At 49.1% G+C, this 14470-nt stretch overlaps 1 protein-coding gene across 1 annotated transcript in view; it reads left to right on the forward strand.

Annotated features, from left to right (window-relative positions):
* The window catches only part of PSD2 (pleckstrin and Sec7 domain containing 2), a 75235-nt gene that overhangs the window by 39932 nt on the left and 20833 nt on the right, over positions 1-14470 (forward strand). Inside the window, exons 6-8 of the mRNA XM_070374448.1 lie at positions 833-913; positions 4547-4659; positions 5680-5738. Coding sequence (XP_070230549.1) covers positions 833-913; positions 4547-4659; positions 5680-5738 — 253 coding nt within the window. The remainder of the gene's footprint in view (positions 1-832; positions 914-4546; positions 4660-5679; positions 5739-14470) is intronic.

Genomic DNA, 14470 nt, shown 5'->3' on the forward strand with positions numbered 1-14470 from the left:
TACTCTTACCAGTTAGGGTCAGACAACTCTCATGTAGGTGCTTCTAGACCCACTTGTTGTCCTGGGCTCTGGGCACCACCCTAGGGGCTACTTGGTCATGTCCCACACCCACTCCATCCCTCCCCGTGTCTTGTTGGATTCTGCCTCAGAAACATCCCTCCTCCCACCCTTTCCGTCTCTCTCGTGGACAGCTCCTGCCAGCTCTCAGTAGGTCTCCACTCTGCAGGCAGTGTTCCAAATACAGATCTGACCCTCTCATTCACCTCCTGCTTCAAACTCTTCCAAATCAAGTCTCAATCCTTGCCTTGGCCCAGGCCCAGATCCCTGCCTCATCTCCTGCTGCCCCCATTCCTGCTTTCCAGCTCCTGCCACATGGCCCTGCTGCTATCTTTCTGGATAGTGTGCTCTACTGGGGACACTGTATATCATCCCACACCCTACTCCCTTCACCTGGCTGGCTCTTACTTTCCTGAAGGTATTTGATGAGACATCAGCTCCTCCAGGAAGCCTTATTGACCCTCTCACACCCTGGCCCGCTGGAGAAGGAAATGGAAACCTAATCTAGCGTTCTTACCTGGAAAACCCCATGGACAGAGGAACCTGGCGGGCTATAGTCCATGCAGTTGCAAAGAGTTGGATGCGATTGAGGGACTGAGCACACCCTGGCCCAAGGTTGAACTGTCAGAGTCCAGTTGGCCAGCAAGGGAGGCAGCAGAGGGATGGATGGACAGGTCTGAGTGGGTGGGTCAGGGTCCCCAGGGGCCCACTGCCCACGTGCCCCCACTGTTTGCTGTGCCCTGCTTCTAATGGACACCCCCTGCTCTCCTGGCAGCAACGAGTTCAGCAGGCTGGTGGCTGGGGAGTACCTCAGCTTTTTTGACTTCTCGGGCCTGACTCTGGATCGAGCGCTCAGGTCAGTGCGGCTGGGCTGGGTGGTGCCCACAGGCGATACATCTGGATCCTCCTGCCAGCTCTAGTGTGGACTTGCCGTGCAGCCTTGGGCAAGCCCTCTTGAGCCCTCTGGGGAGGCTGTGGGGAAGGGCCCAAGAGAGCAGCACAGTGCAGAGACTCGCTGAGTGCTGGCTCATGGGGGGCACTGCCAAGGTGAAGGAGTGCAGAGGTGACCCTTCAGGAGGCATAGCCTCGACACACCCTGCTGACGGCACCTTAGTGACACCCCTGTGAGGTGGGTGGTACTCTCCCATTTATAAACGGAGAAAGTATGGGCCAGTTCCCGAAATCACTGAGGGAGATATGGTCAAAATGACATTGGACATGGTCAGTTTGATCTCATGTCCTGTTGATGTTTGGACCCGGAGAGTAGCCCTCAGGAAGGGCAAGTGCAGGCCTAGGGAGCAGAGGGCAGGCAATGGGAAGATGAAGCCTGGTGCCAGGGACCTGAGCCCAGGCCAGAGCCCTCGCAGGTAGGGATGGCGGACTCTGAGCCGAGCGAGGGGTGGTCCATGTGTGTTATACCTGTTTACCTCCCGTGTGTCTTTCATATTTTTAGAAACTGTATTTTCCCTTTATTTTCTCTGTTTCCATTGGGATATTTTCTACTGACCTGCTTCCAATTCACTTATTCTTCCTCTGTGTCTCATATACTGCTAAACCCATTTATTGAGTTTTTACTTTCTTTTTTTTAAATTTAAATTTATTTATTTTAATTGGAGGCTAATTACTTTACAATATTGTATTGGTTTTGCCATACATCAACATGAATCCGCCACGGGTGTACATGTGTTCCCAATCCTGAACCCCCCTCCCACCTCCCTCCCCAGAGTTTTTACTTTCTATTGTTTTATTTTTTCAGATCTAGAGCTTATATTTTGTTAAAAAACTTTTTTGGTAGGTTCTAAATCACTGCCTTATCGTTGGTGAAGGGACTTGCATAACTCGATGAAGCTATGAGCCATGCCTTGCAGGGCCACCCAAGAAGGACGGGTCATAGTGGAGAGTTCTGACAAAACGTGATCCATTGGAGGAAGGAATGGCAAGCCATTCCAGTGTTCTTGCCTCGAGAACCCTCGAGAACTGTATAAAAAGGCAAAAAGATATGACACCATCACCGATTCAATGGACATGAAGTTGGGCAAACTCCAGGAGTTGGTGAGGGACAGAGACCTGGCATGCTGCGGTCCATGGGGTCACAAAGAATCGGACACCGCTTAGTGACTGAACAACTGCAACAATTCTCTGGGGGGAGAAGTCCTCATCTTTTCATTTATTTTTACTTACTTTCTCCATCTTTCCCTCTCTTTTTGGGAACGTATTAGTCACAGTTATTATTTGAAAGTCCTTGTCTGCTTATCACAGTATCTGTGTCATCTGATTCATCTGTATCTGGTTCGATTGTTTTTCTCTTGGTTTTCCATCATCCATCCTATTTCTCTGTGTGCTTAGTAATTTTTTATTAGATCCTGTACATTGTACATAAAATTACAGTAGCTCTAGATCATTATGTGTTCCTCCGGGGGGTGTACCTTCTGCTTGTCCAGGCAGCTAGAGGAGAACAGGGCGGGTACAGTCCCAGTCTATCCAGGGCTGAGCTGGGGAGCAGCCGCTCTGAAGTGTGGTAAGGCTCAGAGTTCAACCCGATCACAGGGCAAGGGCTGCAGGGCTTTCCACTGGGATCCTGGTGTGTTCACTGGGGCCTCTCCCTTTGGTGGGTCCTAAATTACAATTTTGTCTCCTCAATGCGGCAAGCCTGTGCAAAAACCAAATCCATATGCTTCTCAGAGAGGCAGAAAGCTTAGCTTTTCAGCGTACGGCCCCTTCCATCTTTAGACTCTGGCAAATATCTCACAGGGAAAACTGGCCACATGTTTATAGCCCCTGAAGTCTCTCCAGCTCCGTGAAGCCACCGAATGTTCTGCCTCAGCCCTGTGTCCGTAATCGGCAGTGTCCCCGGGGAGAACTGCAGATCGGCCTACCTCCCTGAGGTCTCTACCCCCTGGGATCTTGGTCCCATTGGTGTCTGTTGCATCAGCGGTTTTCTGATAGCTTAAGAGAGATGTATTCTGTCTGGCATTTTTCACTGTTCTCAGTGGAAGTGTCTGTCAGCTCGAAAGCTGCTCTATCCTGAGCTGAGTCAGGTTCACACTGGATGATCCAGCAGGGAAGGTGTTTGGTGGGTCAGCTTGCGATCAGAGGCCTGGGTGCTGGGCTGGAGGACCTTGAATATACAGCCCAATAGATTGAGACTCAACTGCACAGGCCCTGGGGAGCCACAGCAGGTGCTGGGTGTAAAGCAGGGTTTGGGGAGGCAGTGGTGGCAACACTGTGTTGGTGGCCTTTGATCCAGAGTCTCCTGAGGAGGATCAAGTAGGAGAGGATGAGGCCTGAAGTTGGGCCACAGGGCTCGAGGAATGATTGGTGTGAGAAGTGCAGAGGATAGAGCAGAAGGGCTGGTGATGCCAAGATACAGAGAGAGAAGGGGGTGGCCATCTGTGAGGCTGATCCTGGGGATAGCCTGAGAGTTTGGTTGGAGCTTGGTGAAGACCCCCAAGGAAGGGGTGTTTGGGCTGGCGAGCCCCACCTGGGATGCATGGCTCATAGGTAGGACAGGCTATGGTTGGGATGGGGGATGGTGTTAGTGGAGTGTGAGGAGAAGAGGGAGGGGCCGGATGCAAGGAAGAGAACAGGAAACAGGAGAGACAGAGAAAGGAGGACCAGAAGGTGGATGGAATGTTTTTGTATAGCTGTTGACTGACTGGGATTGAATCGGAGAGTGGTCTGCAGTTTTCCATGCTTTGGGAAACCTCCGAAGGTAAAGACTGGCCAAAATGGGGTTCATGGGTCCCAGGGTGTCTTAGAAGTAGTTTGAGGGAGGATAGTGGGCATAACAGAAGCCAAGGGAACCACAGCAAAATTGGGAACAAGCTAGTTTTATGAACCCAGGACAGATAGAGGACCAAACTGTCTCAGCCTCCTGTTTCCCCTCCCAAGGAGGGGTGTGCCTAGGCGCCAGGTGATGGACCCCAGGCCCATCTCCCGGCCCCTCTGGTTTTGGTATTCTCTGCTAGGGACCCCTGAGTGCTGGTGACCTTTGACTTTTGGCCTTGAGGGGAACTCAGAGCTCTCCAGCAGAGGAGGCTCAGACTTGAGGTGGGGGAGTAGAAGGGGCCCAGGTGGTTGGGCCTGGGGCCATCACGTGAGGGGTATCGCATCTGGGAGGGGTGGGAAGGGCTGAGGGAGAGCGCTCCGGGGGAGCGGTGTGGGTGGCCTGGGCCCAGCCGCGGAGGAGGGAGTGAGGAGTGGGGCGGAGGCTGGCACTGGGCTGTTGGTCAGCCTCTGTTCTTCACAATCTGCCCCCGTCTCCTTCCAAAAGGGCCCTGAAGGGTGATGAGGGTTGAAACTCCACACTCCAGAGGCTGTCAGGGGGCTCAGGGTTTCCTCCTGGGTCCAGATGCTGGGGCTCTGGGGCCTCAGCCTCCTCAGGCAGGCTTGGGTGGTATGTGTGTGGGGTGGGGGCTCCTACCTAGAGTGAGGATTCGGACGACTCAGGGGTCTGGGAGGCCCTCAGCACCCTTGCATCGCCCTCCAGAACTTTCCTGAAGGCATTCCCGCTGATGGGGGAGACGCAGGAGCGTGAGCGGGTCCTGACGCACTTCTCCCGCCGGTACTGCCAGTGTAACCCTGATGACAGTACTTCGGAAGGTACGCCTCACCTTGCGCCCCTTACACCTCACCCTGCACCCCTGACGCCTCACCCCGCGCCCCTGATGCCTCACCTCACGCCCCTGATGCCTCACCCTGTGCCCCTGATGCCTCACCTCGCGCCCCTGACACCTCACCTGGTGCCCCTCACACCTCACCCTGTGCCCCTAATGCCTCACCCCACACCCCTGACGCCTCACACCACACCCCTCACACCTCACCCCGTGCCCCTTACGCCTCACCCCACACCCCTGATGCTTCACCCCGCACCCCTGATGCCTCACCCCGTGCCCCTGACGCCTCACCCTGTGCTCCTGACGCCTCACCCCACGCCCCTGCCCCCCAGTTGGGCCCTGGCTTCCTCCTACCCTTGATCCACCTGCCACTTCTGTCCTGCTTGAGAAACATCGGTGAAGGCACGATGGCGTGTGGCAGGGGGCCTGTCTGCTGGAAAAGGCACCTCCCACTGTCGGGCCTGTTGCCACTCCCTGTGCCTGAAAGTCCTCTGGGTCCTCTGTGCCCTGGAGTCAGTCCTCTGTGCCCTCCTTCTCTGTGGTTCCCTGTCACAGTGCTGATCGATAGTGTGGCAGGAGTCCTGGGTCCAGCACCCTCTTGTCCCATGGGTGGACCTGAGTCCCAGGAACTGGGGGGCTAGGCTGGTTATTAGAGGAGACATGGGCCTTGGAAGGGGTATAGCCTGGGACCCAGAGCCTTTCCTGGGTATGAGATTCAAGGTGAGTTTGGCCATAGGAGGCAGGAATCTGGGCTAGAACAGGCCCAGGGTGGTCGGGTCCCCCACTAAGGGAAGAGAGTTTCCTGACCTGGGTCAGGGGAGTGGCTCTGATGCTGTAGAGGGGTGGGGCAGGGAGCATCATGCAGGCCCTGGGCCCTGACATGCAGTTGGCAGGTGGCTGGCCTCTTCTAAGGCCTGAAGGCTGGCTCTGGCAGGAGATGAGTGGGTGGCTGCAGTTGAGAAAGAGCTGGATGCTTACACTGAGGGTGCCTCTATCTCTGATTTAGATGGGATCCACACGCTTACCTGTGCCCTGATGCTGCTCAACACGGACCTGCACGGACATGTGAGTTGGGGAGGCCGAACCGGGGTATGTTCTCTCACTGACTTATCCCAGGTTGTCCAAGGGCCAGCCCTTTCTCCAGCCTCCTTCCTGAGACCTCTCGCTTGCTGGCCTATGTTTATTTAGCAGACCTGGGAGTCAGGCCACTTGGCTTCTAGACTTGGCCTTACTCTAGTTGTATCCACTTGAGACCTGCCTGGGTCCTCACCCCCAAGCAGGGCCATAAGAACAACTGAAGTACAGGAATTTAGGATGTGCTAAATAAGATATGTGCCCCTAGCCGTGTCCACGCCAGACGCTGCTAAAAGATCACCTGCTCTTCCTACCCCTCGTGCTATAAGCCTGACTGCAGCCCTGCTGAAGGGCCATGCCCCAGGCACCCCCTTCCCCTCAAACGGTAGGTTGCCATCAAGAGGCATTTTCATCATCTCCATCCTCCACTAGGCAAACAGAGAAGTGATGGGGGGTACCCTAGGCTGTGAGCCTGTGCCTCTTCTGGGCCCTGGGCATCTCAGTGCTGCTTGTGGCTCAATAACTCCTTCTTCTTTCCTCTGTCTGCTCCGGGGACCCCCTCTCTGGGCTCTCTTGCCCTCCCTCAGGTGGTAAGTGTAGCTGGTGGTCTGCATGTCCTGTGAGCTTAGACCCCCCCATCTCCATCCTCCCCTTCTGTGTCCCCCATCACCCCGTCTGGCCTCACTGATCACTGTGCCATCATTGCTCACCCTGGGATGGTCAGAGCACCTCTGCTGGATTGGGGATATTTCAGTGACTCATGGGAGTAATAGGCCCATGTGAACGGTTCCAGAGGTAACCAGGTTCCGGTTCCATCTCTTCTGGAGGTAACCAGGAAAGTCTAGGACACTCAGGGTGGAAGAAGGAGCTGGGAGAGACCCAACTTCCGATTCCACTCTTGCCTCCAGGTGGCACCTCTGTGACCCAGGGCAAGACTCCAGCACTCTGAGTCTCGGGTTCTACACCTGTGAGGTGTGAATGGTGATTTCCCCATAGTGTCCTGGGGAGACCTGGGAGAGGTACCACCAAGTGTCAGGGTCTGGCACTTAGTAAAGTATTTATTATGAATAATATTATTACATAATCATCACCATCATATTCATCATTAATATTAAAATTTAAATGATGGAGAGTCTGAAGGCCGAGCCTGCAGATCCCTGGAGGATCAAGAATATGAAGGACCTGCCCTGATGGCAGCCTGAGCAGGCGTGGGCACGCTGGGTGCCTGGCCTGGGGTGAGTGAGAGCTTCGATGGCCTTGACACGAAAATTAGTTGTGTGACAGCTTTGGTTTTGTCTGCCAGGGCTGTCAGCCTGAGTGTGGAACAGGAGAGATGTGTGGATTCCATGGGAATGTCACCAGAGTTAATGCTCACTAATGGGCTGATGCTCCCCCAAGACTGCTTACTGTTTGCAGAGAGCAGGTGTTGCTGGCGTACCCTAAAAGGAGCTTTAAGCACACATTCCTCTTCCTATCCCTATGCTCAGCAGGGCCAAGGGCCATCTCAGGACCCAGTCACTGCTGTGTTAAGCCCTGGGTGCCTCTTCCCCTGGTTGAGAGCTGCTAACAAGGGCAGCAGTCAGTAAAGCCCAGGTCGAGAATATTCTTGAGCTTGGTGGGCCTTAGCTGCCCATGGCACCACCTTCTGCCTAAAGTTGAAGAGAAACATTACTACCTTCATACGTTAGACGTGGGTGCAGTAGGATTGTTCATACTCACAGCCAACAGACATTGAAGATCCGTTTCTTTCTTAAGGCAGTATTGCAAAACACCAAAAGCAGGAGGTCTGAGTTGTAATCCTCTTTATTTTTCACACGATAGTGTGTGACCTGAGGTGAGTTACTGACTTCCCTGAACCTCAGTTTCTCCATCAGAAAGTCCCTGTGAGATTTAAGGAGACAGCAGTTGTAGAGCGTTTAGCCCAGAATCGGGCCATTGGCATCACTGGGAGCTTTCCTGAAAGTGGCAATGCCTGCTTTGTGCTCACCCCATCCCTCCCTCTTCTCATGCTGCCGTTGTTCCACAGAGACTCAGTGCCTGGGGGAAGATGGGGATCTCAGGAATGTGGGGCCTGCTAGGGCCCCCAGAAGTGGCTCTGGTCAGAGCGGGAGCCAGTATGGGGACTGGCAGAGGGAGTTGGTGCACACTCCCAGATGGGCACAGCCTAGTGGAGGAATTGGGGAGGCTTCCTGTAGGAGGGGCATTTGGACTGTAGGGGCCGACACCTTCTGCGTTCCATAAATGAAAAGGAAAGAGAACCCCTGCCTCAGGGTGCCTACCTTCTAGTTAAAGGAGATGAAAATAAACAAGTCAACAGGTGATTGCAAATAGTGATAGGTCTCTGAAGGGAATCAACAGGCGGGTGTGATGGTGGCTGGACTGGGGGTCAGGGAATGCCTTTCAGAGGAGGCACAATTGGGGCAGAGACCTGCAGGAGCCAGTCACGGAAGGACCAGGGACAAAGTCTTCTAGGCAGAGGGGCCAGTGGACTGGTTTTCATCTTTTGGCTATTGTGAACAGCGCTATGAACACTGGTATAAAGGTTTTTAAAATTTTTTTAATTATTTTTAAACTGAATGAAAGATTGTTTAAATTCATATAGTGCTTACAATTTCCAGAAGTTTCCCATGCATGACTTCATGTAATCCCATAATAACCCTTTTGTCTTCCTACCCCTCTATTGCCCTCCCCCTTCTTGGTAACCACTAGTTTGTTCTGTGAGTCTGCTTCTTTTTCTGTTTTATTCACTGGCTTGTTATATTTTTTAGGTTCCACATCTAAGTGATATCATATAGCATTTGTCTTTCTCTTTCTGACTTGTTTTACTTCGCATAAGTTCTTGTTTGAGAAGCTGCTCTCAATTCTTTTGAGTGTATACCTAGGAATGGATTGCTGGGTCCAGTGGTATTTTTGCATTTAACTTTTGGAGGACGGGAAAACTGTTTCATAGTGGCTGTTGAGTCCAGGAGGGAGGTGATGGTAGCTTGGGCTGACAGGGCAGTGAACAAGGGTAGAAGGGACAGATGAGCGAGATCAGTAGAGGATGAGCCTGACGGGACTTGCTGATGGGCTGATCAGGGAGAGGAGGAAGAATGGCTTCAACATCTGGCTCGATGGGGGTGCTTTTTCCTGAGATGAGAAGGGAAATTCTGTGGGTGGGTGGAAGGTGTGGTGAGTGGGAGAGCTGGGGCTCCAGTCCCATTTTTGACATATTGTGTTTGAGATGCCTATTGGACATGAACATGGGTGTTGCCAAGGAGGTGGTGGGATAAATGAATCTGGGATGCCAGAGAGTGATGGGGTGACGAGGTCGCTGTCATCTTGATGGAATGAAAGCCATGGGACTGGCTGAGTGCCTCAGGGAGAGCGGCAGGTTGGTGACCTTGTTGTGGGTCATGGCATTATTTAGAGGTCAAGAACTTTTCACTTTCATGCATTGGAGAAGGGAATGGCAACCCACTCCAGTGTTCTTGCCTGGAGAATCCCAGGGATGGTGGAGCCTGGTGCATTGCCGTCTATGGGGGTCACACAGAGTCGAACACGACTGAAGTGACTTAGGAGTAACAGCAGCAACAAGCAGAGCAGAAGGAGACATTTTGAAGCAGCCATGGAGATGGGAGGAAAACCAGGAGTGTGTGGTGTCTCAGAAGCCAAGAGAAGAAAGTGTTTCAAGGAGAAAGAAGTGGCCAACTATATAAAAGGCTGTCATGAGGTCAAGAAAGACAATAACAGAAAAACAGCCTTTGGGATTGGAATGGCCATTGGTGGGTCATTGTCATTGGATGGTCAAGGTCATTGGAGCCCTTTACAAAAGTACTTTAGGTGGAGGGGCCAAATGCCAGGATGGAGTAGGTGGAGGTGAGGATAGGAGGTGAGGAAGTAGAGGCTGTGGAGAATTCTTTTGCAGTATTTGGCTTTGAATGGGATCCTGAAGTGAGCCACTGGCTGGAGGGGTCTAGCAGGGACTTTTTTTTTTTAAGTTGGAGTATAATTTCTTTACAATGTTGTGTTAGTTTCTGCTGTATAATGAAGTGAATCAGCCATATGTATATATATATATCCTTTCCCTCTTGGTCCTCCCTCCAACCTCCCATCGCCATCCTACCCATCAAGGTCATCACAGAATACTGAGCTGAGCTCCCTGTGTTCTATAGCAGATTCCCAGCAGCTATCTGTTTTACACATAGTAGTGTGTGTTAATACACTAGTTCAGTTCAGTTCAGTCGCTCAGTCGTGTCCGACTCTTTGCAACCCCATGAACTGCAGCACGCCAGGCCTCCCTGTCCATCACCAACTCCTGGAGTTTACTCAAACTCACGTCCATCGAGTCAGTGATGCCATCCAGCCATCTCATCCTCTGTCGTCCCCTTCTCCTCCTGTCCCCAATCCCTCCCAGCATCAGAGTCTTTTCCAATGAGTCAACTCTTTGCATGAGGTGGCCAAAGTACTGGAGTTTCAGCTTCAGCATCAGTCCTTCCAATGAACACCCAGGACTGATCTCCCTTAGGATGGACTGGTTGGATCTCCTTGCAGTCCAAGGGACTCTCAAGAGTCTTCTCCAACACCACAGTTCAAAAGCATCAATTCTTCGGTGCTCAGTTTTCTTTATAGTCCAACTCTCACATCCATACACGACCACTGGAAAAACCATAGCCTTGACTAGATGGACCTTTGTTGGCAAAGTAATATCTCTGCTTTTCAATATGCTATCTAGGTTGGTCATAATATGTCAATCCTAATCTCCCAACTCATCCCAACCTTTCCTTCCCTCTCTGTGTACACATTTTGTTCTCTGTGTCTCTGTTCCTGCCCTGCAAACAGGTTCATCTGTACCATTTTTTTAGATGCCACATAATATGCGTTAAAATACAATATTTGTTTTTAGGAGAGACTGTTTTAAATCTGACTAGGGTGTTGTGTATATGCCACTAGGATCTACTAGGCAGGCAAGGAGAAACTGATGATGCAGGAGAGAGAAGGGAAAATTGAAGCTTTCCTTGAGATGAACAGCAGGGCATAGATGGAGAATGGACTTAGCTGGGAGTAGGGAATGCTCATTCCTCATGACAGGGTGAATTGGAAGGGAAGGATGTCAGAGGAGGGTGAGCTTAGCCTCCAGACAAGAGAGAATGGGGGCTTGGGTTAGACTTGGAGATGGAGACAAGGAGAGAGATTATAAATGTACTGTGGATGTGCAGTCACTAGCACTGGTTGATGGAGTCAATGTTGAGGTGAGAGCAGAAGTCTCTAGGATGAGACCAGGAGAGGCGGGAGGAGATGGTGGGAGAAGCTGCGCTATGAACCTCCAAGCTGAAACAAAGATAAGTTGTTTTGCAAGAAAAGCTTAATTTCTCTCACACTTGGGCTGCTTGAGGTTTAGCAGTGGGAGTGCTGGGGAGGTGTGTTGGGGCCAGATGGTGGAGGACTTGAGGGACAAATGCACGGGTCAGCATACTATTCTGAAGACTGGCAGTGGCAGGGAGGCCCTGCCCATTCTTAGATGGTGAACAAGCCTCATATATTAGAACTTGGAAGGAGCACCAAGTGCAACTCAGGTTTAGTCTAGATTTGCAAATAGTGATGAGGGTTTTCCTGTCCAAAAGACTTTTGACTGGTCCCTTCCCTTGCTCTGAAGGATGACATCTACTTTCTTTCTGCTTGGCCTGTTTCATTCTGCTTTGAGAAGGGGAAGACTTAAAGACAGGCTGGGATTGTTCTGACCTCAGGTAGGTCACACTAGACCTGCAGAGAAGGCCTTGGAATGGGGCTGTGGCCCGCCCAATCATAATTCTTTTCTGATTGGAGACAGAGGCTGTGGGAACAGATTTTTGGGTCAAGGGCAGGCTTGGAGGCCCTTTTGATCCAAATGTTGGTGGGAGGAAGGGAGGAACTGAGAACTTGGAGGTCCCAAATAACTCCAAAGCCAAAACAGCTTGGCTTTGGAGTGTTCTGGGCATGTCTCTCTTTCTCTCCATCTTTCTTCCTGTCCTCCCTCCTTCCCTCCTTTCCTCCCTTTCTTTCCCTCTCCCCTCCCATTCCCTTCCCTTCTCTTCCGTCTCTCTTTTCCTTTTCTGGTATATATCTTTTGGCCTGGTGGCTGTTGTTCATTTACCCAGTATGATTTGACTTCTTTGCAACTGACCGTCTTACTTTCTCATCCAGAGAGAGATTGATCTTAGTAGCTGTTTTGCATGGACTTGAAAGTGTATTCTGCAGTTGTTTGTTGTAATGTTCTATATGTGTTGAGAAGGTCAAGCTTTTTAACTATGCTGTAAAACTCTTTTATATCCTTAATGATTTTTTTTATTGTGGTAAAATGTATAAGACATAAATTTACCATTTTAACCAGTTTAAGTTGTGCACTTCAGTGGAGTTAAGTACATTCACACAGTGTGCAACCATCACCGTTCTCTGGTTTCAGAACTTTTCATCACCCCAAAAGGAGACCTTGTACCCATTAGCAGTCACTTCCCATTCTCTCCTTCTGCCAGCCCCTGCCTCTTCTGGATATTTAATGTGAGTGGAATCATACAGTACATAGCCTTTCATATCTGGCTTCTTTCACTTAGTGTAATGTTTACAAGGCTCATCCATATTATAGCATGTGCCATAATTTCATTTGTTTTTATGGCCAAATAATATTCCATTGAATTGATATGCCACATTTCGTGTATCCATTTGTCCTTTAACGAATATGTGTATTATTTCCACCTTTTGGATACTGTGAATAGTGTTACTCTGAACATTTGTGTACAAGTTTTTGTTTGAGCACTGTTTTCAATTCCTCGGAGAAGACCAGCTGCATCATATGGTAATTCTGTGTTTAACTTTTGGACAAACTGTGACACTTCCTTAGTGGCTGAACCATTTAGAAATCCCACTAGTCATGTATAAGGGTTTCAATTTCTTCACCTCCTTGCCAACACCTCTTTTCATCCTTTTCTTTTTTAGTGACAGCTGTTCTAGTCAGTATGAAGTGGTAACTCATTTTGGTTTTAATCTGCATCTCCCTAATGACTAATGACATTGAGCATATTTTCATGTGCTTATGGCCATTTGTATATCTTCTCTGGTGAAATATCTATGCAAGTACTTTGCCCACTTTGAGGGGGATATATAATTATTATTTAAAATTGGGGTAAAAATATTAAAAATCATGGTAAAATATGCATAATATGAAATTTACCATCACTGCCATTTTTATGTATAGTTTACTAGTATTAAATCTATTTACATTGTTGTGCAATGAATCTCTAGAACTTTTTCATTTTCTTAAAAAGATTTAACTCTTTTCTTTTTAATTTATTTTTTTATTGACGGATAATTGCTTTACAGAATTTTGTTGTTTTCTGTCAAACCTCAACATGAATAAGCCATAGGTATACATATATCCCCTCCCTTTTGAACCTCCCTCCCATCTCCCGCTCATTCCCATCCCTCTAGGTTGATACAGAGCACCTGTTTGAGTTTCCTGAGCCCTACAGCAAATTCCCATTGGCTATCTATTTTACATATGGTAATATGAGTTTCCATGTTACTCTTTCCATACATCTCACCCTCTCCTCTCCTCTCCCTGTGTCCATAAGTCTATTCTCTACGTCTGTTTCTCCATTGCTACCCTGTAAATAAGTTCTTCAGAACCATTTTTCTAGATTCTGTATATAAATACAATATTTATCTTTCTCTTTCTGACTCACTTCACTCTGTATAATAGATTCTAGGTTCATCCACCTCATCAGAACTGACTCACATATGTTCCTTCTTACGGCTGAGTAATATTCCATTGTGTATATGTACCACAACTTCTTTATCCTTTCATCTGTCGATGGACATCTAGGTTGCTTCCATGTTCTAGCTGTTGTAAATAGTGCTGCAGTGAGCAATGGGGTACATGTGTCTTTTTCAATTTTGGTTTCCTCAGGGTATATGCCTAGGAGGGGGATTTCTGGTCATATGGTGGTTTTATTCCTAGGTTTTTTTTAAGGAATCTCCAAATTGTCTTCCATAGTGGCTGTATCAATTTACATTCCCACCAGCAGTGCAAGAGCATCCCCTTTTCTCCACACCCTCTCCAGCATTTATTGTTTGTAGACTTTTTGATGATGGCCATTCTGACCGGTGTCTTTTGCTTTTCTTTAATTGGTCTGTTTGTGTTTTTGTTGTTGAGTTGTAAAGGTTCTCTATTCTAGATACTATACTCTTATCAGATATATGGTTAGAAAAAGTTTTCCCTTTTTGCAGGGATCATGTGTTTTCTTCCTGTCTTCCTTCTATTAATGTGGTGTATTATGTTAATAGATTTTTATATGTTGAACTACTCTTGTTCTTCTGGGATACATTCCACTTGATCATGGTATATAATCCTTTTACTATGCTGCTATTTTGCTAGTATTTCATTGAGAGTTTTTATATTTATATTTATAGGGGATACTGTTCTATAGTTTTATTTTCTTGTGAATTGTTTGTCTGGTTTTTGTATCAGAGTAATGCTGGCTTTATAGAATGAGTGAGGAAGTATTCTCTCTTTTTCAGTTTTTGGATAAAGCTTAAGAAGTATTGTGTGCTCAGTTGCTCAGTCGTGTCTGACTCTCTGCGATCCCATGGACTGTAGCCTGCCAGGCTCCTCTGTTCATGGAGTCCTTCAGGCAAGAATATGGGAGTGGGTCACCATTTCTTCCTCCAGGGAATCTTCCTGACTCAGGCACTGAACTTGCATCTCTTGT

The sequence above is a fragment of the Bos mutus genome, chromosome 7, assembly GCF_027580195.1.
Source record: "Bos mutus isolate GX-2022 chromosome 7, NWIPB_WYAK_1.1, whole genome shotgun sequence".
In the NCBI taxonomy this organism is placed as follows: Eukaryota; Metazoa; Chordata; class Mammalia; order Artiodactyla; family Bovidae; genus Bos; species Bos mutus.